This window comes from Sorex araneus, chromosome 6, assembly GCF_027595985.1.
Source record: "Sorex araneus isolate mSorAra2 chromosome 6, mSorAra2.pri, whole genome shotgun sequence".
NCBI lineage: Eukaryota > Metazoa > Chordata > Mammalia > Eulipotyphla > Soricidae > Sorex > Sorex araneus.
This window is the reverse complement of record NC_073307.1, coordinates 110,573,392-110,599,932: the sequence shown is the minus strand read 5'-3', so window position 1 is coordinate 110,599,932 and position 26,541 is coordinate 110,573,392. Positions and strand designations below refer to the sequence as shown.

The following is a 26,541-nucleotide window of genomic DNA, read 5'->3' as shown; positions in this document are numbered from 1 at the left end:
GCCTTGAGCGTGATCCCTCAAACTGCGTGCCTTCTGGACTACTGTGGGGGGTAGCCTTGATGGTCCCTGATTGCCAGTCCGAGCATCACTGAGCGTGGATTCCACTGCCTCCTTGCATCCAGCACTGTCTGGGGACTCCCCCTGCTCCCACCCAATCAAACACACACACACACACACACACACACACACACACACACACACACACACACACACACACACACACACACACTGATCTCTGAGAAAGTCAGAGACAGCCATATTCTTTCGATCTGGCCAAACAAATAAACTTGGTTCTGTTTCCAGGCCACGGAGGAAATGGACAATAGAAGTTACTCGACTCTGCCAGACAAACTGTCTGTCTTCTCTGATTCGGCCCACTTGCCCCTGACCAGGTCCTTCTATCTGGACCCCATGGTCACTTTCCACCTGTACCCCGAGGCCCCAGTGCCAAGCCCCTACTCTGAAGAGCTGCCGCTGCTGTCCTTCCCCAGCGATTCCCTGATCATGGACAGTTACGGTGACCAGTGCCCCTACCCATTCCCGATGCCGTACCCGAGTTACAGAAGGTGCGACTACTCCTACGGGCCAGCCTTCATCCGGAAAAGGAACGAGCGGGAGAGGCAGCGGGTGAAGTGCGTCAACGAAGGCTACGCCCAGCTCCGACACCATCTGCCAGAGGAGTATCTGGAGAAGCGACTGAGCAAGGTGGAAACCCTCAGAGCCGCCATCAAATACATCAATTACCTGCAGTCGCTTCTGTACCCTAAAGAGACCGAGACCAAGAATAATCCTGGGAAATCTCCCACCAGCGTGGTCAACACCAGTCGTCACACAGACCCTATTTTTAGAATCATTTGATTCAGAGTTTCTGAATAAAATCCCCCCCCACCACAAAAATGGGGTCTCTACAGCATATTCAATAGTTTTTCCTAAATGTGATTTCTGTGTGAGCTTGTAGAAGATCAAAGGCTAACCTACGCTATTTCTTACCTAGGTCTCTGATGCATTGAAACATGATTTTATATAGATTGAGAAGATGCTTCATAAGCTTTGGTAACTTCTTTCAAGAATCGTAGGGCCCTAAGGGGCCGGAGAGAGAGTAGAGTGGGTGAGACACTTTCCCGGCATGCAGCCACGCCCAGTTTAATCCCCTGCACTGCACGTGGTCTCTTGAGCACAGGTAGGAGTTGTCTCTGAGCACAGAGTCAGGAGTAAGCTCTGAGCACTGGGGGGTATGATAAAAAGACTTTTGGGGAGCAGGAGTACACACCTTGCCCTTCTTAGATGTTACCAGTTTCACAAAAGTAAAGTATGGCCTGTAAGTACTGCTCACTTGGTGAATCAGTGCTTTAATCTATGACTCTGTTGTCTTTTCTCCAGAAGTAGGAGCTGGGATTTTAGGGAAACAGGTTTTAATTTTTTTCACAGCCTATTGGCTACATGCCAAGAGTAGAAACAGCAAATTACCCTAGAGAAGTATGATGAGAGTAAGACGTACCCAAAACCTTTATCTGTGCCTGTCATCTATCTTTGCCCCTTGAGTTCCTCTTCCTTTCTGGTCAAGACGGCCCCTACTCCCTATCTTGCTGGGGCCTCCAAACCAGCTCCACTTCTTTTTTTCTTTTTTCTTTTTAATTTTTTTTTTTTTTTTTTGCTTTTTGGGTCACACCCAGCAATGCACAGGGGTTACTCCTGGCTCATGCACTCAGGAATTACTCCTGGAGGTGCTCGGGGGACCATATGAGATGCTGGGAATCGAACCTGGATCTGCTGTGTGCAAGGCAAACACGCTCCCCGCTGTGCTATCGATCCAGCCCCACTTTTAATCCTTGATAGCATTAGCCTTCCTCTGACCTAACTCCAGGTTTCACCTGCCACCAAGGTCAGTCAGGGCTTGTGCTCTTCATGCTTATTTCCATCTCTCTGTGAAGTCCTCCCCTCTAAGGGAAGACCCTTTTCTTTTTGGGTCATACCCAGTGATACTCAGGGGTTACTTCTGGCTCTGCACTTAGGAATTACTCCTGGTGGTGCTCCGGGAACCATATGGGATGCCAGGGATCGAACCCAAGTTGGCTTCATGCAAGGCAAATGCCCTCCCACTGTACTATTGCTCCAGAATCTGTGGAAGACTTTTTAAAATTTTGAATTATTTCTTGCCTATCTCTCCCCTCTTCATTACACTGTAGGCTCTTTGAAAAGGGACAGTCTTATTCGTCCTATATTCAAGCACCCAGCTGTGTCAGTCAATACAATTATTTTCATATTCCAACCCTGTAATTTTTGCTGCTCAAATACTTGATGACCATCCCATTTGCATACATATGTCTCTGTGGCTTCCCAGGTTCCCACCAATCTGCCTTCTTTTCAATATCTACAGCTTAGATTTTCCCCATAACACCCTATTATCACCTCTGCCCCTGAAAATTAGTCTTGCAAGTGCATCTTTCCCCCTTACTTCTTCCTACCTAGCCTTGGAATAGTCTTTCTTTCCCCTCTTCACCATTGAAATCTTGCCTATGTTATTCCAGAACACTTTTCTCACAACTAAAGATTTTTTTGGTCTTTCTTGGGCTCTGTACAAATGGGTATGTGATCTCAGACAACATGAATTCTCCTGACCGCAAGCTCTGCTCAGCTAAGATGCCTCGTATGAGAAAGAGAAATTTGGGTTCACATGACTCGAGCTACCAGCAATAGGCCTTCCTTCAGGCAGTGTTCAGTTCTGTCAACAAGAACCTGTTTTCTTAGTCGAAGTTTGTCTCTCTGTGGAAATAATTTCGGTATTCCCCGAAGGCTCCCAGAATTTGGGCTTTCTTATCTGACCCTAGGAGGGAAAGAAAAGTCTAGAACCCTGCGCTCCCAACATAGCCAGGAGATTCCTTCCCAGTGGAGACGCTTGGTAACAAGCCCACGCCTGTGGTCAGAGCAATGGAATGTGCTGACTGACATGCATTCCACCCCCGGTGCTGTTAGTCTCTGCTAACCACATGGATCCACAAACAAACAGCAACCAGAAGAGTAGGACAGACGCCCACAATGGTGGTCTCCATCCAACCCGGTCCTGCCACACTGGTGCTCAAGGGCCGACAGACGCTTCCTATGGCTCCTCCCTTGAATTGGTTCAAAGAGGATCCGAATCTAGACTGTGGTTCGATTCCTTTGGTCACCAGTGACCCTCCCCCCATTTTAAGTTGAATAACCATGAGATACAGTTACTAAACTTTCATGATTGACTTTCAGACATACAACGATAAAACACCCATTCCTCCACCAGTGCACATTCTCCACCACCTATTTCCCCAGTATCCCTCACACCTTCCCAACCCTCCCTCACTCTATGGCAGGCACCTTCCTTATTTTTTTTAATGTATGTATTTATATTTTAAATTATTTATTAGTGAATCACTGTGAGGTATAGTTACAGACTTACAAACTTTTGTGCTTGCATTTGATACAATGGTTGAGTGCCCATCCCTCCACCAGTGCGCATTTTGCACCACCAAAGGTTCCAGCATCCCTCCCCCCACCCCCACCGCACCCTCCCCCCACCCCACCCCACCTCTGTGGCAGGGCATTCCCTTTTGCTCTCTCTCTCCTTTTGGGTGTTGTGGTTTGCAGTAAAGGTATTAAGTGATCATCATGTTTGGTCTATAGTCTCCTTTCAGCCCACATCTTCCATCCCTAACGGGCCCTCCTAGCACCCTTTACTTGGTGGTCCCTTCTCTATCTGAGCTGCCTTTTCCCCCAGCATGCGAGGCCAGCTTCTAAGCTGTGGAGTAATCCTGATTCTTATCTCTACTGTTCTTAGGTGTTAGTCTCCCATTCTGTTACTTTATATTCCACAAATGAGTGCAATCTTTCTATGTCTATCCCTCTCTTTCTGACTCATTTCACTTAACATACTTTCCATGTTGATCCACCTATATGCAAATTTTATGACTTCATCTTTTCTAACAGCTGCATAGTATTCCATTGTGTAGATGTACCAAAGTTTCTTTAATCTGTTCTCGGGCAAGTTTTTTGGGTTTTTTTCCCCCCAGATTCTGGCTATTGTAAACAGAGGCACCTTCCTTCTTACTCTCTCTCTACTCTTGGGCACTATGGTTTGCAATGCAGATACTGAGAGGCCATCATGTTTGGTCTACTTTCAGCACATATCTCCCATCCAGAGCTATCCCTTCAACTGTCATTGACTTAGTGATCCCTTCTCTACCCCAACTGCCTTCTCTCCCAGCAGCTGAGGCAGACTTCTGAACCATGGAGTAATCCTCCTGACCCTTGTCTCTACTGACCAGTGACCCTTCAATACCGCAGGGGGTCACCTCACCTGTGCTCTTAGCAGAGCCATCCCAGCCTGTGAACACAAACGTGTCCACACCTTTGGGTGATTCTGTTCAAACTGTGGTCAAATTCAATCTTGCAGACTCTGCCCGCACCCAAGCCTCCAGCTTGCCCACGTGGAAGCTAACCCATACCCTTGTATTTGGAGAACCCCAACCGCCCCCAGCCCACACCCGACTTTGAGGTCGCCTCCGCCCCACCCCTTTGCACATGCTCAGTCTCCCTCGCTGGGCCCGCAGCGTCCCCGCATCCATGGTAACCTGCTTGGCAACGGGGAGTCGGGGAGTCGGTTGGGCCCGCGGCCTGGAGCCCCAACTGTCAGCAGGGTCGGGCTGAGGCTGCAGGAAAGGCTGCGGGTAAGTCCCCCTGGGGGTCAGCCCTGTGACACGGGCAGGCAGGGACACTGAGTGGGCTCGGGCGGGCGGGGACAGCACACGTGGATGCTGCCACCTCTGAAACAACAGGTCCACGGAGGCCGCCACCCCTCCCTCCTCTCCCGGCCACCGGCTTGGGAGGGCAGGGTGGACTTCGGGATCGGGGCCAGTTTACCCGGGTTTAGGGCTGAGTGAAAGGAACCTGGGTCCTTCCACCCTCTGGGTCCCTGCTATAGGGGAGGATGAGCCAGGTACGGGGGTCCCATATTTTACCAACGGAGCCTAACCGAAGAACAGAGAGGAAGGGAGCACGCAGCAGCCAGCAGGCTGGGAGGAAGGGTGCAAGGCTGGAGCTGTCGAAGCGCATAGCTCTCGTCCTCGTTCTGGACCCGTCGACGCCCCCAGCCCTGAGCTGAGCTGCCCGAGGTCCCCCTGCACAACGGGGCCGCCGGTGGGGCGGGGCCGGGCGGCGCGGACGGCGGCACAGCGCCCTCTGCTGGGCTGTTGTGCGGCGGCGCGGTAACAGATGGGTTTGTTCCCAGGCGCTTTCTCCAAGGCCATGGAATCTTCCTCAAGGTCTGAGATGCCTTTACCCAAGTACTGCAGCGTGGCCACAACCCTGAAGGCCCCGGCCTGGACTGGTGCTGCTCCTCCCTGGGCCTTCTCCTTCACCTGCCCTTTTGCCCTGCGAGCGCCCTGGCTCAGCGGACACAGTCCCCTCGCCAGGTACAGGTCCTGGGAGGGAAAGAGGCGTCTGGGGAGGCTGCGAGGGTTCCTTCCTGGGGACGCCAAGCTAAAGGGAACGCCCTGTGACATCAAGGTTCACCTGACTTTTGTCGCACTCCCCTTAGAGTGGCAGATTTCAGGATTGACAAGTATAAGGTAGATAGGTCTCTCCCCAGCAAAGGAGTTTCTAGCTTCTTTTACTGGCAGCTATGAACTGCCCCAGAACCACATGATACGTTTGAGTTTCTGCCAACAAGTGTGAGAGCCAGTGGGGGAAGGAACCAGGACCCGCAGCCTGAGCCTGGAAGCCCATACGATCTGTGTATCTTGGGGACTCAGCTCCTCAGTTCGTTCTGCCCAGGGATGTGCCAGTTCCCAGGCTCCCATTCTTGGTGCACTCGTCGGGCGTACCTCATTCAAAGCCAGACCTGAGCAGCCTTCTATCAAGGTTTGCCTCCTGCAGGAAACAGCCGCTTCAGATACGCAAACTCTGACTTAGCAGTCCCTCTGGCTCGGCCCTGCCCACGCACTTCCCCAGAACTAGCTTCTCCCTTTCCTGTGCCATCGTTCTTTAGTCAGCCCCTTTGCGCTTCCCCTGCCCAAGCACTTCCTCTGCCCTCTGGCCCTGCCGCGCCTTGAGCCAATACCACTCATGCCTCACGCCTCGTCCCCAGTCCCACACAACACCACTTGGTCCTCTTTCCCTGCCTGCTGCCTGGCCTCAGACGCGGCGTTCATCAACTTAACTCTGTTCAGGCGCATCATTCTTTTGACGACCTAGAAGTAAAAGGTCCGTTCCCTCTCCCAGCCTCCCGAAGGCTGCTCTCACCAGAACTTGGAGGCTGTGCTGTCTGTTCCACATGCCTGTGAACAACATCCATGTGCAGGGGTGCTGCTCAGCTCCCATGGCGAGACCTGCTTCCTGAGGATTGTAGGACTCGTTTTCCCCGCCCTCTAATCCTGTTCTCCCCAGGGATACATCCTATCACCCCTGTCTCCACATGGCGAACCCAGCGTGGCAGGGAAGAGCTGGAGATGTCACTGACACACGGGTCTTGGCACAGAGGGAGCCGGATGGCTTTTATTACCCAGCTCAAATAAAGGCCGCTCCAGAGGTGAGTCCCTAACACCCCGTACATCCCTGCACACTCCTCTGAGGGTCCCTCTTATATCCAGTGTGCCTTGGCAGGTGTCTTGGCTAAGCACAGATCTTCTGGGGTCAGAAGGTAGGAGCAACCATGCAGTATCATTGGGGCCGGAGCGATAGCACAGTGGGTAGGGCGTTTGCCTTGCACGCGGCCGACCCGGGTTCAATCCCTGGCATCCCATATTGTCCCCCAAGCACTGCCAGGAGTAATTCCTGAGTGCAAAGCCAGGAGTAACCCCTGAGCATTGCTGGGTGTGACCCAAAAAGCAAAAAAAAAAAAATGCAGTATCATTGAGTTTGCCTGTGGGCTAGGGATGTGTAACAAGAACAAGCCGAGTGGCCTACAGGACAGCAAACTATTAACCTCTTGGTTCTGGAGACTATGAGTCCCAAGGCTAGCCGGGTGGCTTCTTTCTGAGGTATGTGAAGGAAAACCTGTCCCATGTACCTTTCCGAGTTTCTGGTGGTTTGCTGGCACTCTTTGTTGTTCCTAGGCTTATAGATTACCCTGGCCTCTGTCTCATCTTCACCTGGTGTTCTTTACTCCTGGCTCTGCTCAGGGATCACTCCTGATGGTGCTGGGGGTGGGGACGGGACCATATATGGTGTCAGGGATAGGCCAGAGGTCAGACATGTACAAGGCAAGTGCCTTACTCACTATACTATCTCTCTGGCCCCAAGTTTCCCCTTTTTGATCCAGACATCAGTTATTGGGGTCAGGGGCCCAAGCAACTCAGTCATACTCAGTATGGCCTTGTATTAAGGAATTGCATATGCAGTGACCCTATTCCCAAATAAGATCGCATTCAAATGTATTTGGAATTAGCACTTCAACACAGGACTATTTGGGGCGTGGGGGCGTGGGGGTTGGGACTGGGGCACAGTGGTAGAGCACTCTATGAAGTTCTTGGCCCCCTGGGGGAAAAAAAAGCCACAAAAGTATGTGTTGCACACACATGTGTGTGTCTGAACTACACAGTCAACCTGCAACAAGAAAGAAAATACTCTGTTTAGGACAATCCAGTGTGTTGAATTATAGACATCAGCTGGAGGGAAAGAGGAATGTGTTTGCCCTGGAACACAGAAGCAAGCCCAGGGCTGCCCGGGGGCCTCAGGTATAGAGCCAGCCTGGCCTCACTCCTCTGCCCTTCCCATCCACTTTTCAGAGTCAGGCTTCTTTGGGAGCTACTCCTGACTCTGCTTGTGGTCACTCTGACACTGTCACTGTCACTGTCGTCCCATTGTTCATCGATTTGCTTGAGCAGGCACCAGTAATATCTCCATTGTGAGACTTGTTGTTACTGTTTTTGGCATATTGAATACGCCACAGGTAGCTTGCCAGGCTCCGCCGTGCGGGTGGGATACTCCTGGTAGCTTGCTGGGCTCTCCGAGAGGGACGGAGGAATCGAACTCGGGTTGGCTGCGTGCAAGGCAAACGCCCTACCCGCTGTATTGTCACTCTGGCAGTTACGTGGAGGGAAGATTTGTGTGACTTTAAAAAATATTGATGAGGGCCCAGAGAGATAGTACAATGGGCAGGTCATTATTTGCCTTCTACACAGCCAATCTGGGTTATCTCCAGTGCCATGGATAGTCCCCTAAGCTATGCCAGGAGTAATCCCTGAGCACAGAGCCAGGAGTAAGCCCTGATTATAGCTGGGTTTGACCCCAACACCAAAAAGATTTTTAAAAAAATGAATTACAGAATTTCCCATCAAGTCATTTTTCATGTAACAAATATGTGAATTCAAATGAAATATTTGTGCTCAAATGTAGGTTCTGTCTAGTCATTTGACAAAAGTTATGTATAACCAAACTTGCTCCTCAGAAAAATCTGTATTTACAATTGGTTTAAGCCTTTCACTTGCCTTCTCTCTCATGCTGTGTGGAGTGCTGAGGGCCACAGCCACTCCTTGTCCCTGCGTTCCACAGTGGATGAATAGGTCAGTGCTGCTGAACCTCACAGTCAAGGACAACACTTCTGGGGAGAGTGGGGTGCATGTCAGGGAAAGCCACAGAGAACCAGTTGCTCCTGGAAACTGCAGGCCAAAACTCTAGATGGGAGAAAAGGAAGGGAAAGACAGGAAGTGCCACATCAGAGCTGCCCATGACAAGAGGAAACTGAGACCCTGGCCACTGTCCTTGTCCTTCTCTCCATGGCCTTCGCGGACCAGAAGGGAGTTCTTGGGCTCAGTTCTGGGGCAGTTTTGGGCCCCTGGTGCTCCTTTTGTACTTTTCGACACCGGGTTTTACTCTGAGTCTCTTCTTTCCCACAGCTGGAGAGACAGGGCATCCTGCTGGTGGAGTTTGAAGCTCCCCTTGTCCCAGCCCCCGCGCTGCCAGCCCAGCAGCAGGGTTTGGTCTTAGATGACGAGGCCATTCGGTTCTCACCACCCCTGGAATACACCCTGCAACCTGGGGACAAGGTGATGGCCCCTTGGGAGCCAGGGCAGCTGCGATATGGCCCTGGCACCGTTCTCTTGGACATGGAGGCGAGAGGCCCACACAGAGGTGAGGGAGGCTGCTCTGGCAGCCCCGGTCTCAGGAAGGAGCCATGTGGCAGGGTATAGTGGGGACCGCCACAATTCTGGGAAAGTTGTCCTTACATGGAGTTTAATCCTGAGAGTGATACAGCACTGTAGCACTGTTGTCCCATTGCTCGAGTGGGCACCAGTAACGTCTCCATTGTGAGACTTGTTACTGTTTTTGGCATATCGAATATGCCCCGGGTAGCTTGACAGGCTCTGCCATGCGGGCAGGATACTCTCGGTAGCTTGCCAGGCTCTCCGAGAGAGATGGAGGAATCAAACCTGGGTCAGCCGCATGCAAGGCAATTGCCCTACTCACTGTGCTATCGTTCCAGTCCTAATCCTCAGGGTGATACACAATGATATCAGTGGATATACAAATCCTTTCTTATGGATTATAAAAAAAAATTTTTTTTAAATCAGCAGGCCAGAGAGATAATAGTACAGGGGTTACACCACTTGCCTTGCACACAACTGACCCAGGTTCAATTCCCAGCACCCCATGTAGTCTGCCCAGCTCTGCCAGGTGTATCCCCTGAGCGGAGAGCCAGGAATATGCCCTGGGAACTGTCGGGTGTCGCTTTACCTACTTCCTTGTACTTCTTTTTTTTTTTTTTTTTTTTTGCTTTTTGGGTCACACCCGGCAATGCACAGGGGTCATTCCTGGCTCATGCACTCAGGAATTACCCCTGGCGGTGCTCAGGGGACCATATGGGATGCTGGGATTCGAACCCGGGTCGGCCGCGTGCAAGGTAAACGCCCTACCCGCTGTGCTATCACTCCAGCCCCTTCCTTGTACTTCTTAACAGTAAGGACAAGGTCGCCTAAGGCTCTGTGTCCAGTTGCTCAGCTGTCCTGCAGGGTGATGGGCTTCTGACATCACGCCGCCCCTTCGACTTGCTCCCCAGCCAGTGTCTGGGGACTGGGACAGGACAGGTGCTTCCTCCCGTGGTCAGTCAGCCCTGTTGTCATTCAGAGAATGACAGAAGTGCCCCGTGTCTAGGAAGGCGTCTCCCCCAGCCCCAGGAGGCCTTGTGAGATGAACATTGAGCGGGAAGGTTCAGGGCCTGGAGCCAGTGAGGGAATGTTCTGGGTGGGCGCTCCAGAGAGAAGAACCCCAAGGCTCTGTCTTTGGGGGATGGAAGGACCCTTGTCCCACCGCTGAGACATAGTCATCATTGCCCTTTTGTGTTATGCAGCATCTAAAGAAGATATTCCCGTCCGCTTCTGGAATGGCAAGATAGCTACAGTGCCTGTGGCTGGGGTCCGGAGGGTGCCCCCAGCGGTCTGGAGGAGAGCTGTGGAGAAGCTGCTCAGGGGCGCCGGCCCGCTCCCCTGGGCCCCTTGCTGCTCTGGCTGTGTCACCAGCAGGCTGCCTCTGGGCCCTCCTTTCCCGGGCTCCGCTGTCCACCCTGCCAGGTGCTGCCAGCTGCTGTGCCAGGGCTGCCACTGCTGCTGCCCCTGGGTGGGACCTGGCTGGTGGCCTCTAAGCAGGGCCCCACGGGTCACCTCCAGAGAACACCCGGCGGAGGCGCCGAAGCCCATAGCACAGCTGTTGCACCTCAAAGGCCTCCAAGAGGAGGAAGGAACGATAGCACCTCTGGCTGTTTCCTCCTCCTCCTCCTCCTCCTCCTCCTCCTCCTCCTCTTCCTCCTCCTCCTCTTCCTCCTCTGTGGATGAAGATGACTTGGAGCATGATCTGGAAGTGGACCTCCCACAGAGACTGATGGTGGACAGCACAGTCAACACAGACCCCATCCTTCTGGAGAAGCCTGCCAGGCCGGGCGGCCTCCGCCAGCCCGAGTGGAGGTATTGGAGGAGAAACGGGCCGGAGCCGCCTCCTGGGAAGCCAGGTATACCTTCCCCTAAGCAGGGCTGAGGCCCGCCCGCTCCCTTCCAGGCTTCTCACCGGAAGAGGATGCCCACAGCAGAGCCACCATGAGGGGACTGGCAGGAACCCTTCGGGTTGTGGCCATGTGGAGGGGCTGGTGCTAAGAGGGAGCTGGGGTTCTCCATGTAGGCAATAAAGCTCCACAAAGGATGGACGGATGTTTGCTGTCACGTCTGCATCCCTTTTTAGCTGCTGCTTTTCTTTCGTTAGACTCTCAGGCAGATCTGCTATTGTCCACTTTTATTGGTTCCCCTGGGTCCCCACTTTTTTGGGGAAGGCCCTGATTTTCTTTCTCTAAACGAACCATCATGTAGGTAAGCAACTTAGAAACATAGAAACTTTTTTTGTTTGTTTTGCTTTTTTTCGCTTTTTGGGTCACACCCAGCGATGCACAGGGGTCACTCCTGGCTGTGCACTCAGGAATCACCCCTGGCAGTGCTCAGAGGACCATATGGAATGCTGGGAATCAAACTCGGGTCAGCCGCATGCAAGGCGAACACCCTGCTCACTGTACTATGGCTCCAGCCCCCAGAAACTGGTTTTTCAAACATGAATCATCAGCCTCCTCTCCAGATGGGGCCTTAGTGGGAACGGGGAAAGTAATGTGTTGCATTGGGAAGCTTCTTTACACCTTCGGGGAAGGCAGAGAGGAGCTGTCATTGGTAACCTGCAGCTGTTTCTCAGGTTTATTGTTGGGGAGGGCGAGCAGGTCACATAGTGATGCTCATGAACGTTAGTCCCAAGGCTCAGGGGGCCATGGTGCACCAGAGACTGAACTGGGGGCACTTGTGTGCAAAGCATGTGCCCAGCTCCTGGAGACATCTCCCTGGTCCTTTCCCTCCACTTATTTGCCTTTTGCTAAGCACCATGGAATAAGGCCTCCTAGGCTGGGGAGTGTGTCATGATACAGCCCGTGCCCTGTCTGTCTAAATTCTCGGGGGGCTCTGAAAAAGCAGCAGCCGGGGGCCATCTGGTGGGGGTGGGGGGCAGCAGCTCTGATAAGTCTGACCAGAGACTAGTTCCTCAGGCTCCCTGTGAACATTAATGCTCAGCGAAGTCAGGACTACTGTCTGCGGGTTAAAATCTACCACTGTAGGAAAGAGGAGATAGCTCAGTAGTTTGACTCCTGGCACCACGTGATCCCTGAGCATCACCAGATGTGATCCTGAAGGTCCCAGTATCCCTGCGAAGGCCCGGGAATACCCACCACAGCAAGACCCAAGCGGCATCACACCTTGGGCCCTTGCATTGAGCCAATGGCCCCTTGGCTGAGAATGGTTGGTGAGGCCCTGGGCCTCCTTGAGAAATGTTTGGGAAGCCCTCAGCTCATGTCCCCACCCAAAAAAGTCTACACAGTCAACATTATTTCTAGGCACTAATCACATTGGGACCTGTTTTGAGGCCCTGTTTAAAGCCAAAATCCCATTTCTAGGACAGCTGCTCAGCCAGAGGGTTTTAACCTTGCCCCGGGGGTAAGGACTTTATAAGTCTTGGGTTCCAGAAAGCTGAATTATTTCTACAAAGAGAAACTTTCAAGTGCCTCCCTACACCTCTGCACTGTATGGACAGGGAGAGATCCAGGTTCACTGCCCTTATTTTCTGTGAAGGATGAAGATGTGGGATCCCCATCACCCTCACCCTCACCCTCACCCCCACCCGCACAAGGAAATAACTAGAGGAATCAGAATGGAGCTGACAGCTCAGCCGCCCCTCTCGGTGAAAGCTTTATACTGAAAAGAGAGATTTTCCTAATAGAAATAGGAGGAGTTCTCAAGATTTTGCGGTATGTGTCAATGGGGTCTTAGAGTGGGAGGCCTTGGCAGAAACTGTGTGGAAACAGCAATGTCTACCAGAGTTGACCACATCTAGTGGTAGAGGAAATGGTTCTAAAATTTTGTTTCTATGCAAAATTTTCCATAGCATCCACTGTTTTCTGCTTTAGCACAGCTTGGAGAACAAAAGACAGTACCTACCCCATAGAGAGTGGAGTGTGGGGCGGGCAACGGAGCCAATGTCAGGTCCAATGCCAGAGAGAGGAATACCAGTGGGGGTAACTAGAGTGGCCATGGTGGTTAGGCACACCCCAGGTGTAATCTGGGTGCCCACGGTGACTTTCTCCAGAGTTCTCTGGACTGGTCCAACCTACTTAAGTCCTAGGCTGGAAGCTTGCACTGCTCTTGTCGTCACTACTCAGTCTCTTACCTCTACAGTAATTTTCTTCTCCCCTTCCCTGTGCCGCTGCTGTGTCAGTGTGCTGGGGCTTACACACTTGGTTGTAGAGCTTGCTCGCTTGGCTGGGGTGCACCCATCATCACATTTAAGCAAACGCCCTCCAAAGTGGTTTCTTTCCTCGAAGTTCTTAGGAATGGGCTATCAAGAGAAATACTGTATTTAAGATGCTTGGGATGGCTTTCCCTGAGGTACTGGATTCTTTTTTATTTTTCCAGGCAAAGGTTAATTCCTGGAACTCAACCATGAGAATTGGGAGGACTTACCCCCTCCTAAGATCCAGCACTGCATCCAACGCAAAGTAGACTTATCCTGAGATATGGAGTACGGAGAAAGGGCCATCTCCAGCCCTACCACAGATGGGGTAATACAGGCCACAGCTGACTCGTAAAGAGGAAGCCCAGAGCCATGTGCCAAGGCTGGAAACAACGGCAAACACCAGAGCTTTGCTCTTCCTGCCCCACCCCTGCACCCCTCCCTTAGATTTTGTATCTCTTTCAGTAAACTCACTGCTTTGCTTCTAAACATGCTTGATGGTCATTAGTATCAATGTTTGACGGTCAGTCCTAGCCTCTGCCTCTCACATGTGAGTCCCTCTGCCCTCCATGCTGTCTTTCCAGTTACTGGTGGTGCAGGAACTTTTTATTACCACCCAGCGGGAGGCTCTCACATGGTTGACTATCAGCATCCTGTCACCTTTTCCCTTAGCTGGTGAGCGAAACTTTTCCACTTTTAAAGTCACAGGGGACTCACTTCATTTAAAGTATTCCTCTCTGGATTACTGCCCTATATTTTGGGAGTCCATACTTCCTAGTACTTTTTCCTCATTTAATCACTGAATTTTTGTCGAGGGGCTGAAGAGAGTACAGTGGGTAGAGAGCTTGCCCTGCACATGGCTGACTGGGGTTTACTCCCCAGCATTCCATATGGTCCCCCAAGCCCATCAGAAGTTCCCTGAGTGCAGCGCCAGGAGTAAGCCCTGAGCACCACTGGGTGTTGCCAGTGGTGCAAAAATCAACAAAAAGATTATTTTTCTAGCAGCTTACTATTCTTTGTGATCAGTGAGATTCATCAGCTGCTTCCACTAAACAGCATGTCTGGTTCTGGTAGCTTCTCTGACCCAATTCCAAATCTAGTTTTCAGAATAGCCTTCCCCCAAAGCATAATGGCCAAACATGATTAACAACCGATTTCTCTTTTAAAATAGAGAAGAGTATTAGGAGATTCAGAGACCCTGTACCTAGCTCTACAAAAGTCAAAGACTAATCTCATCAAAACAGCCAATTCAACATAACTCATTTAATTTTGGGTTTAGGAGCAAGACATTCCAACATCCAGAAAGAAGGAAACCGCCAATGGAGGGCAGAGACTCTGCTAACAGGGAGTACTAAAGAGTTGGTCCTGGAAGCAACCGGCCTGAAGCCGCTACAGATCTGCCGGAGGAGCCGCATCCAGTAGAGTCAGGGGACTGTCACCTGTCAGGAGTCTTAATTAATCTTAAACTAAAAGCCCCAAGTCTCTAGGGAGAATATCTGGAAAGGGGACTCTTAAGAATGTCTTACATCATTCTCTGACCTTTCGGGATCGCCACCTCATTGGGAATGTACAGCTGATGGTCCTTCTACCCAGGAAAATGCACATCCCCACATCATGGCAGTTTCAGAGGACTCACATAGCCCTTACAGGTCATCAGAGCCTTCTGTGGGGTACAAGGGTCCCTGTTTAAATTACCCTCTAACCTAGAGAGATGTTAGAAATCTTCATTAGGATAGAAACATAGCTCTACTCAATGCTTTTGTTGCATAAGTGTTCAAAATAAAATGAATCAACAGGCAATAAGAACAGAAATGTAACAATGTTGATATGATAGCTTAAAGATCTTTAGGCCACATCAGTGATTTTTAAATTGCCTTTTTTTTTTTTGAGCCACAACCTGCAGTACTGAGGAACTCCTGGTGGCACTCAGAGGACCATATGTCATACCTGGGATTGAACTGGGGGCCAGTCATGTGCAAGGCAAATTCTTTGACCCTCCCCTTTTGCTTTCAACAATTTTTAAAATTTAGATTACGCCTAGGAGTGCTGGGGTTGGGGGGTGGTTACTCCCAGTGATGGTCATGGGACTAAAGGGTGCCAGGAATCAAACCAGGGTCAGCTGCATGCATGGCAAGTACCTAAACCCTTGTGCTATCTCTCTGGTCATGATTTTTGATCCCTGAAATCACAATTAGACCTTAAAACCTTCTGTTTGCAACAGAAACTGAGAGGGAAGGGGGTGGGGTGAGGGAAGAAAGAGAGAGAGAGACAGAGAGAGAGAGAGAGAGAGAGAGAGAGAGAGAGAGAGAGAGAGGAATGGAGGGAGGGAGGGAAGGGGAAAGGGGGGGAGGGAGGGAGGGAGGAAGGGAAACGGAGGGAGAGAAGGAGGTGACATGATGGGGAGGTTCAGTACTTGGTTTTGATGCTAAAAATGAAAGGGGGGGAACTACTGAGGAGTTAAAGTGACTGGCATGACCTTCTTTCATGGAGATAAGAGCTCTGGGCACAGGTGACCAACGAGTAAAAAGCAACATCAAGACTTCCTCACATCTGAGAGCAGGAAAACACCTGCCTGCATATGTAAGAGACATAGGAACATGTAGCCAGCACTCAGGCCTCACCACAGATCAGAGAGGTCGGCCTGAGGTCCTCTTCCACAGAAGCTACAGTGCATGCTGGCCTGCAGTGGGCACACGTGTCCACAAGTTTCCTGCCATTATTTTCATAAAACTTACAGTTGTACCTGAGTGACATTTTATTTCCCTTCAATACCAATAAAAAAAATTTTCTTCATTTCCAAATCTCTCCCTTTATTACCATAATTAACCTTTCCTTAAAAAGCAAGCAGTGAGAACTGCACAGACAGTATCATTACATTATTACTTTCGGACAAGAAGGATGGGGGTTGCTTCTACACTTTTAAGTTAAAATAGGCACTTTTGACAAAGACAAGATTCCGTTCCCAGGAAGGCTGACCATCAAGAGTTGGCACTGAGCAGGATTGCTGTGTAAGGAAGAGCAGAAAAGGCGGCTTATTCTTGCTATTTGAAAACAGGTCACAGGACGGCCATGCTGAGCAACATCAGGCAGGGAAGACCAAGTCCACACTCTGGCCTGAGTCCACTGCCACCACATGAGTCTTTCCAGTTAAACCTTTTGAACACACGGTGACAGAGTAGGTCCCTGGATATACTTCTATGTAGAGGTCCTTAGAGATGGTCTCAGTCTGAAAGAAAAACGAATAACAGCAGAGATCAGACTCTTACATCCTATACCATCAGCAGTGGCTGCCAGCTAGCTTTGGATGCCAGAGTGCCAGGGAATGAAGCACCACAGGGCAGATGGATGGCCTGCTTTCAAGGCTCCACTGGGCCAGTCCATAGGACTGTCAGACAGGCTTAACTCTGTTGTGCCTTTTTGCTAAAACATCATACATACATGAAAACACTTGGCAAAAGCTCAAATGCTATAGGAAATATGAAGGATCAGAAGAATACTTGGACAGGGGGCTGGAGCAATAGTACAGTGGGTAGGGTATCTGCCTTGTATATGGCCAACTGGGGTTCCATCCCCAGCATCCCATATGGTCCCCCAAGCACTGCTAGGAGTAATTCGTGAATGCAGAGCCAGGAGTAACCTCTGAGCATTGCCAAATGCCAAAAAGCCAAAAATAAATAAATAAAACGGAGTAAAATATATACGAACTGGGTGACAAGTGCTAGTAGTCATTGTTCGGAGGATTAAAAGCAAATAGTGATAGTCAGATACTGGAATCATGAGAAGTGTTCAAATTCCAAGGAGATTCCATGTTGTCTAGCAAGTCAGCTGCTGGCACAAGCCCTAGCTCGGAGGCCTTCTTCTATATATAAAACACTGGGGGTGAAGTTGACGGATTTATGTTTAGGGCTGGGCTGAGCACAAAGTCATGTCAAGCTGTCACAGGGTGGAATTGACACAGGGATAGGAAGTAGGTTGTGGCAAGTGTGTAGGCCAAAAAAAGGGACCTTAGTGCAAGCAGCACAATAACAAAGTTAAAGACTAAAAAGAGCTGTAGCAAAAGCTCCTGCGCCACAGTTGGGTACCAACAGAGGCTCACTCAGTGTGACAGAAGAGCCAGAGCTGATGTGTTATCTCTACCTCCACAGTGAGTGGGGGACTACTGGCCATCAAACTCCACTAGGAGGAACATGTGATATTTGTACTTCTATGAAAATTCTCTTTCCCTCTCACCTTGTTGATAAATTTCAAAGCAAATTTTTCCCAAAGCTGTTCTGGAACATTCTATCCTTTCAGGCCCAGTTACTGTGAAGTTGGAGATCTTATTGTTTAATTGGCATGAATGTGTCAATGCCACTATTCATATAGGTTATAGCTACAGAAATAAAGGTATGTTTCAAGAAATAGACATCAATTGCAAAAAGTCAAGGATGCTTACTGACATCAAGAAGACACTGGGAGGTGGGGGGAAGGAGAAGGGTCAGCGGGATAAAGGTGGAAGGATCTGGAAACTGGTGGAAGGATTGGTGCAGTGCTCTGCAGTGATAAAATAATGACCCTAATATTATGCAAATTATGATACCTTATAAAATAACTTTATAGTATCTCAATAAAGGCAATAGTTTATTGAAGTTCAAGAGGAAACACACCAGGAATAGCAACTATGATTCCAACACCCTAAACAAAATTCAGCAAGTGTTAATGGCACTGAAAGTCTAACAACTTATATTTGAACTAGAAGCAGAATATTCTTAGTTGCTACAAACTCTAGACTATTGTGAATACTGACTAGCAACACATTGTCTATCAACAAAGTTAAGCAAATTATTACAGCAACATTCTGTAGTTCTTCCCTCCCCTCAAAATTCCAGCCCTTCCAAGTTCCAAAAGAGTCCCTGGGTTCATGAACTAACCACTATATGTTTTTATAGAAAAACATTTGTGGAAAATAGGAATAAATTCCTTCAAATGTTTTGGAACCTGACCTGCCCCAATGTATATGTTTCAGAGTTTCAGCCACAGGGTTCACTGTGAAAGCAGGAGGTTGGGCTCCTTCTGATACTTGAACAGATGGTGAAATTCCAACAGGACTTTGTGCCAGCCCAGCTGAACTGCAGGAACTGACATGTGAATATTTAACATTCTTTCCGACCACAACTATGAGTTCAGGCAAAAAGAATAACCCTAGAGCTTCAAATGAAGGGAGGATACTAAGAAAACAATTTTGTAGCAAACCCAATCCAAATATTGCTTGGTTTGTTTTTCTTTCGGTCTCCCCAGTGGTGTTGGGGGCCACCAGGACTATACTTGGGGATGCCTGGGAAGCCACGCAGTGCTGGGGATTAAACCCAGAGCCCTGGGCATGCCAGGCATGTGATCCAGCTCTTGGAACTAGCTCCCCAGTCCTAAAGCAAAATATTTATACTCTGTCCAAGGGTAAGAACATCTCAACAATCCTACACATCTAGTACAAGGTGCCTGATTCAATAATCGGGTCGAGTGACTCATGGAATCGCAAAGGTGCAGTACAAAGTTGTACACTCACGGGCTGGGATGCCTCAGGAGTACACTCAGATGGTTGATAGATGTTTCCAAGGTCAAAAGATGGGTCTTTTCTCTGAGAAGACAATTGGAATGTTGGAGTGATTAGTGCCCAAGTTTGACTTTTGAACTCTATTATCTTACTAGGAACTGACAATTGCTCTGTCAGGTCCTTACCTCCTGCCGTGCCCCTGATCCCCCTCCCTTTCCTTCACCTTACCTCCCACCCCCCCGCACTATGTCATCACCTATATATGAAGGCTCTTAAATTCTGTAAAATATATTTAATCAGATGTTTCCCATGATTACTTCTTCTTTTTTTGGGGGGAGGAGGGTTTGGAACACACCTGGCAGTGCTCAGGGCTTACTCCTGGCTCTGTGCTCAGGGATCACTTGTGGCAGGGCTCGAGGTACTATATGGAGTTCTGGGGATCAAACCCAGGTTGACAGTGTGCAAGGAAACCGCCCTATCCAGAGTGTACTATCACTCTGGCCTGCCCATGATTAATTTTTTTTAAGTTAAAAAAATTTTATTATTATGTAAATAATTTTTTAATTGAATCACATTTACAAAGTTGTTCATGATTAGATTTCAGTCCTATAAAGTTATAACATCTGTCCAGTGTATGTTTCCCACCACCAATGGTATCAGTTTCCCTCCCACTTCCCAACCCTGCCTGCCTCTATGGCAGGCACTTTTCTCCCCTTTCTCTCCTCCTCTCCCTCCCCTTTTCCACTCCCCCTACCCTCTTCTCCTCTCCCTCTCCTCCCCACTTCTCTCTTCTCTCCCCTCTCCTTTTCGACCTTATGGTTTGCAATACAGGTCATGAAAGATTATTGGGTATATCCCTTTACCCACTTTCAACACTCAGTTCCTGTCCAATATGATCATTTCCAATTACTACTGTCATGTTGGTCCCTTCTCTCTCCTAACTGCCCTTCACCCCACACACACTCCTGTGGTAAGCTTCCAACCAGTCCTCCTAGCCTCTTTACTCTGGCCTTGAATATACACACACTCATATATCCCACAAATGAATGCCGTCATTCTATACCTGTCCCTCTCATCCTGACTCATCTAACACAGCATGACATTCTCTGTGTCCACATAATTTTTTTTTTCTTTTTGGGTCACAACTAGCGATGCTCAGGGGTTATTCCTGGCTTTTGCACTCAGGAATTACTCCTGGCGGTGCTTGGGGGACCATACGGGATGCCGGGGATCGAACCCAGGTCGGCTGCGTGCAAGGCAAACGCCCTACCCGCTGTGCTATCGCTCCGGCCCCACACATAATTATTTTTTTATTCTTATCTGGGCTTTGAATTCTAGGCTTTCACTGTTATCTCTGCAATTTACTGAAAGAGACAGCTGGATTTTTTTCAGCCTTAATATTTTTAGGGCTGTTAGATTGTAGGAAAAGAGGGACAAAAGTGACTGACACTTGGGACCAGGAATGTGGCCACATGTGAGGTCCTGAACTCAACCCTGGGGGCCCCTCCCACAGAAAGTAACTGAACCCAAGCAGTCTCTTAGAAATAGAATTCTCTTCTGTGTTTCTCAGGAGTGGAGGAAAGAGAAGAGAACAGGTTGAAATGATAAAGTAAATTTCCCTGTAAGGGACCAACTTCCATTTTATGGAGCATTATATACAGGACAAGGGACAGAAGAGACAGGAATGACTCCTGCCCACATGTACCCTCCTTACGTTAGAGCCAACCTCCAGAGTCTGGTGTTGCCCTTCACATTCCGGCCAGAGAAACAGGACAGGCTTCAGCATCCAGCCCTTACTCAGCTCCCTGTGGACATCCTCCTCTCCTCTAAGCCTACTGGTCAGAGAAGCCAGGAATCCAACTTGTAGATTAGACTCTGGACTTAAGTTTGCTATCTTTGAGTATAACTAGTAGAGTTATACATACACACGAAAGTGTGCGTACACACACACAAACTCACACACACACACACACACACACATAAATATCTACCTTCCTCAAAAGCAACAACATGGGCTGGAGAGATAGCGCCATGGGTAAAGTGTTTGCCTTGCATGCTTCCCCCACCCCCCTCCCCATGCCCTCCTTCAGTCCCTAGCACCACATACAATCCCCAAGCCCTACCAGGAGCAATTTCTGTGCACAGAACCAGGAGTAAACCCTGAACACAACTGGGGGTGGCCCTCAAACAAATAAAACACACAACTCCCCCCGCCCGCACCCGCCCTGAAACAAAAGCAACAATAAAGGACTCCTGATCATCAGTGCAAAAGAACAGAATCTTTGGTTTCCTCAGAATGATAGGTGGCAAAACACCAGGTAATTTTGTAAAGGGCAGCATGAAAATGTTAATCGCTCTCACTGTCACTGTCATCCCCTTGCTCATCGATTTGCTTGAGCAGGCACCAGTAACATCTCCATTGTGAGACTTGTTGTTACTGTTTTTGGCATATCGAATACACCACAGAGAGCTTGCCAGGCTCTGCTGTGCACCCGAGATACTCTCGGTAGCTTGCCGGGTTCTCCTAGAGGGATGGAGGAATCAAACCTGGGTCGGCTGCATGCAAGGCAAACGCCCTACCCTCTGTGCTATCGCAACCTTTAGGAAATGCATTTTATTGACACCCTCCTGCACTTACTTTTAAAAATTCGTCAGGCATGACAGTTATCACTATCTTAAGTAAAATATATGATGATTAAAACACTCATTTCTACCCTAAATCTAGAAGACACTTTTTGAAGCTCAGATTTCTTTAGACCTGTCCAAGAATCCTGCGTGGATTGCTGTTAAGTTCTCAAGCCTAGGGTTTGTCGTTGGTTTGAGACAGAGCTAGCATTTCTGCTGAGGACCATCACACGGACCCATGCAGACATCCAACAACACACCTTATCTGGTGCTCCACAGTCAACAGGCTTTCCTGGGGGGTTGAAGGTACAGGGCGGGACAAACAAGGATCCATACCTGATGACCATTCCTTATGTCTGAACACAAGTGCTCCTCTGACTTCCCTCTGTGATAACGGTGGACATGGGTTGCCCCTCCTTCTTCTGGCACAGACAAATAATATTTCTAGAAAGACATCAGGCAACCAAATTATCAGATCAAATTTTCAGATAAATAAATAAAACAAAAACTCTGTGACTTGGCTAAGAGTGCAAGGCAAGAAAGCAAAGATAACCAATCTAGCTAGTTGATTGGCGCCCACATACAAGGCAGCAGAGAAGGCAACTGCATTTGACATTCCTTTGCTGCCATCTGCTGCCTCTGTAGGGCAGGAATTTTGATCCATGAAAGCTAGACTAAAATTTTTCACATCTCTGTCCTGGTATCAAACACTTTGCCCATCTCCTCTCCTGACAAATTCTGATGAACAAAGTTTCTTGTTGACTGTTTAAGTCTCAGACAAGGCCAAGGCAAAAGGGTTGCATCTCCTTGAGATAAAAAAAAACAAAAAACAAACCACAACCAGAAATGTAATATAAAAAATCTAATCATTATGCAGCCTTTCTACTCATATAGAGGTGGAAAAGAAAAGGTCTCTGATTTTAGAATAAGTCAAAGGATCAGAAAGCAGTTCTATTTTTATCCCAGGATTAACCCCTGAGCACTGGGGGGGAACCCAGACCCCCACCCCCAAGCCTCCCCCCAGCAAATTTCACTTAAATTTCTCATGCTTCTATGGTTTAGGAAAACTTTCTGGAGTCCATTTTTCAGTGGAAACCAAAAGGATAGAAAAGGCTAGAAAGGACTTAAGAGACCTGTGTTTTGTGATGGGAAAGCTAAGGCTGAAAGAGACAAAACGGCCTACGGATGAGGCAGTAAAAGACAGAAATGGGTGTCCATTTCCTGTTAGGCCTGCTCTTCTCCTGGTGCTCTTGCCCCTTCTCTCCAATGTAGGTGCAGCATCAGTTCCACATGAACGCTTGTCACCAACAGACATGAACCAACAGAAATATGTTTAAAAACTATGTGACCAGGAAATTGGCACAGGGGTTAATTAAAATCTAACGTAGGGTATTAGTTTTAATTTCAACCTATTTTGACAGCAGGTCCAGCTTATAATGATCTTTTTGGGTCTTGGGGCAACTTCAGTTCAGTCAGAGCTTAAAGAACACCTAGGGTTGATTGGGGAATTCAACAAATAGGGTCTCCCTCTTCCTCCCCCCCCACACTCCAACACTAGGCTGAAAAACAATAGTTAGTGCAAATTTTCTGAGTAGTTCACTGCTGCATCCCAATAACATGTAGATTTGGATACTCAATAGCTGGCGAATAAATTCCAAATCGGATTTATCACCTGGTTTAAATTCTTGACTGGTTATAATCTGCAGGACAGGTTAAACAGGTAGTCTTCAAATTCTTCCTAAATCCCAGAAAGATCTACTCTTGATCCATCAGCAGGCAGATAAGGGGCACGACTCTGGCTTCCATCAACTTACCCCGCACTGGCTTGAAGTATAGTCCATGAATTCAGCCATTGTTCTGAAGGAAGCACTGAGGGTTGGGCGTTTTTCTTCTCTCTATTTGAACAAATGGCAAGTCATGGGTGAGAACTGAGAACTGGTATTCCCTCACAACAGAAAATAGCTCCCTTTTCACTCTGGGAAAGGCCTCTGCCATTCTTTCAGTAAGAAGAAATTCTTTTTGTTTGTTTGTTTTTTGGTTTTCGGGTCACACCCAACGATGCACAGGGGTTACTCCTGGCTCTGCACTCAGGAATTACTCCTGACGGTGCTCAGGAGACCATATGGGATGCTGGGAATCGAACCCGGGTCGGCCGCATGCAAGGCAAACGCCCTACCCGCTGTGCTATCGCTCCAGCCCCTAAGAAGAAATTCTTACTAAAAATTACAATTCTAAAACGAAGACGGGGGGTGTGCGATTTATCCAAGACAAAATGGCTTTTCTGTGAAAAGGGTAGCACATAATGCTTAAAAAGGAAAAAAAAAAACACCTAAGTAGGGCTGAGTAAAAACTAGTAAGCGGTACCCTAAAACTACTCAATCAGAGCGTGTCCAATGTCAGCTTTCAAAGGGCGTTTCTGTTCACTGTCCAAGCCACTTTACAGCCTCCTCCCAGGACAGAACAAGGAAGATGCTTCAGTGTGCCACGCCCTGGTTCCCACGGCTTCCGCAGAGCCAATGAACGGGCTGGTCCCCAGCACCGGGTCCTCACCTCTCCCGCGAGAGGGCGCTGGAAGGCGGCTGCGGGCCGGCTCTCTCGGTGGGACCGCTCGCGGGAAAGGACCCCCAAACTGCCCGCGGGCAACTCCCGAGAATGCCAGTTCACCGCCCGTCTCTTGGCGCGCTCCAGCACTTCTTGACCCAGCCTCGCAGAGCGCTGCAGGCTCCGTCGGTCCATCCCGTTCAGCGCGGCCGCCACCAACCAGTTGTCCATGTCTCCCTGCACCGGCACAGACACACAAACCCGGGCGGGTCAACCTGCAGCCCAGGGCCGCTCCAGTTCCGGGTGGGAACCGGGGCTTCCACTCCCCCGGGGGCCACCACCCCGCGACCCGCCCCCAACGCGCTCTCTGGCGGACGCCCGCTGCAAGCCGACCCCTTCTTCCATTTCCGAGCCCTCCCTTCCCTCCGTTGGAGCAACATCCGCCCCCTCCCGCCCCGCACCCGGCTCTCCTCAAGGCGCATGCGCTCTGCGCGCGCGCGCTCCGACCGGGAGGGCTGGGCCTGGGGTCTGGGCCGATGTCGCCAGCCATTGGCGGGAGAGTGCTAGCAGAAGGCGGGGCGAGGTTGAACCGGCCCCGCCCCGTGGGCCGAGGCCACGCCCCCTGCGCGCCGCTTACTAAGCAACCGCGGAGCGCGGGAGACGGGGCGGGGCCTGGCAGCGGGAGGGGCGGGGGCGGTCCCCCGCGCGGTCCCTGAAGCCTGGGGTGGTGAAGTTGGTGCGCTCGCGTGGGCTCCTGTGGGCCTAAAGAATCGCGGGGAATCAGACCGGTGCCTCCAAGGCGCCTCTTTCTGGCCGGACTGTATTTGGAGATGTCGCTGATATTTTGAGGAAAACACCGTTTTGCCTGAGGAGGGTTAAGCTCGACGCCTCGGAGCGGCTGTCGAAGCGCCCAAGGAGGAAGCCGGCGGGGTGTCGCGCAGCCCTCAGTGGCAGTCAGGTGTCACCAGGGCACAGGGCCTGAGAGAAGTCTGAGTCATCCGAGGGGCCAACTAATCCCCCTCAGGGCAGCGCCCTCGCCTCTTAGGGGCGAGCGCTCACTTTGGGGGGATTTCGAGGATGGCTGCACCTGGTTGGCATTTGGAGCCGCGTTTTACCGCCCACTGCATTCCCCTTGGCGCGGCAGCGCCGTGATCCGCAGGGGAAAGCCCCGCAGGGACTCGGGGAACGCTCACCGCGCAGCCGGTGTCCTCCAGAGGGGCCTTGATTAGCTACCAGGGCTGTGTGAGGGGCCGACGCCCGCCGCCACGCGCGCCTTCGCGTCTTTCCTGTATCCTCTCAAGCCCGTGGAAGTCTTCATTATCCTGGCGACACTGCCATCGCTGCGGTGTTCTAAGACTTTGCATTCAACGTGTTAATCATGAGTCTCCTTTAGAACATAGAGTTATATGCACACAGTTCCAAGTACTAGCGAGAAGTGGGTTGGAATTTGAGTTCTCCCAAGGGTTTTTGTGTGTGTGGTGTGATTCTGGACAAACATATTCTTTGATTTTTAGCTTTCCTCATCTCTATACTCAGGGATCCTACTTCCCAGGCCCCAAGATCCAGCAAGCCAGAAAGCACATAACTATGAAATCGGGGCAGCGGGGACAGGACCACTCGTCGAACCCCGCTCCATCCCCCTTACGCCACGGTGACCCCGGAGTGAGGAGCGCCCACTAGGCACAGAGGCCGGAAGAGCACCCTGAGCACGCCTGCTGGGTCTGAGCAGGAAAAAAAAAGGGGTGGGGTGGGTGGGCGTGTGTGTGATCTATATTCGGGCAATAAATGCGCACGTCGTCCGCCCCGTAGATGCCTGGCCATCCCCTGACCCGTTGGGTGGAGGAAACGCTTGGCCGAAGGCTCCTCTCAACGGACTTAGGAAATAACACATCCGCAAGGAAGAGGGAACACGGGGGCGGGGGGGGGGAGGGGAGGGGGGATGGGGGGGAGGACGCGCGCCCAGGCTGGGCTGCAGACGCGCAGCGCCGGGACCCCCGGCCGGAGCCCCGCTGTAGAGAAAGCTCTCCCGGGCGGGAGCCTGTTAGCTGCTCAAGGGTTGAGATTTTATTTTGTCTTTTATTTATTTATTAATTTTAATAGTCAAGTTTAGGAGGGAGGCGAGCCGACCGAACCTCACAGTGTAAAAGAGAGAGGAACCTCACACCCCTAGGACTTTGAGGGTTTTGTGTTATTTAAAAAAAAATTTGTAGGGCCGGAGGGCGCAGAGCGTTTGCCTTGCATGCACCCCGACCAGGTTTGATCCTAGGCATTTCATATGCTCTCGTAGTCGGCTAGGAGGGATTCCCTGAGTGCAGAGCCAGGAGTAACCCTGAGTACTGCCAGGTGTGACCCAAAAACAAAAACAAAATTTTTTCTTATATGATTTTATTTATTTTTGTTTTGGGGGGTCAGACCTGATGGTGATCAGAGTTTACTCCTTTCTGTGCTACCGGGTCATTTTTGGTGTGCTCCAGGGACCATATGTGGTGATGGGGTTTGAACTTGGGTTAGGTGCATGCAGGGCAAGTGCCCTATCTGATATACTTGGTATGAAATTTATTTAGAAAGATGGG

General features: G+C 50.1%; 3 protein-coding genes across 5 annotated transcripts; 2 read left to right on the top strand and 1 right to left on the bottom strand.

Annotated features, from left to right (window-relative positions):
* The first annotated feature begins 315 nt into the window (after positions 1-315).
* On the top strand, positions 316-858 carry ASCL3 (achaete-scute family bHLH transcription factor 3). The gene has a single exon (XM_004613617.2). It carries the CDS (start codon positions 316-318, stop codon positions 856-858), a length of 543 nt encoding a protein of 180 aa, XP_004613674.2.
* A 3,780-nt stretch (positions 859-4,638) lies between these two features.
* Positions 4,639-15,087, top strand: C6H11orf16 (chromosome 6 C11orf16 homolog). Its single transcript, XM_055143448.1, has 6 exons — positions 4,639-4,697; positions 5,258-5,441; positions 6,415-6,556; positions 8,865-9,099; positions 10,316-10,969; positions 14,552-15,087. The coding sequence occupies exons 2-6, from the start codon at positions 5,275-5,277 to the stop codon at positions 14,692-14,694; spliced, it is 1,341 nt and encodes a 446-aa protein (XP_054999423.1). The 5' UTR covers positions 4,639-4,697; positions 5,258-5,274; the 3' UTR covers positions 14,695-15,087.
* A 594-nt stretch (positions 15,088-15,681) lies between these two features.
* Positions 15,682-25,308, bottom strand: AKIP1 (A-kinase interacting protein 1). Of its 3 annotated transcripts, none has more exons than XM_055142525.1 (6): positions 25,162-25,308; positions 23,978-24,205; positions 23,242-23,322; positions 21,764-21,871; positions 18,815-18,886; positions 15,682-16,498 (listed from the first exon to the last, which is right to left on the bottom strand). In XM_055142525.1, exons 2-6 carry the CDS (start codon positions 24,197-24,199, stop codon positions 16,355-16,357), a joined length of 627 nt encoding a protein of 208 aa, XP_054998500.1. In that variant the 5' UTR covers positions 24,200-24,205; positions 25,162-25,308; the 3' UTR covers positions 15,682-16,354. The 3 variants fall into 3 exon arrangements, with proteins under 3 accessions (XP_054998500.1, XP_012789279.2, XP_054998501.1); XM_012933825.2 differs by lacking the exon at positions 25,162-25,308 and adding an exon at positions 24,430-24,446; XM_055142526.1 differs by lacking the exons at positions 18,815-18,886; positions 25,162-25,308 and adding an exon at positions 24,430-24,460.
* Between the last annotated feature and the right edge of the window lie 1,233 nt (positions 25,309-26,541).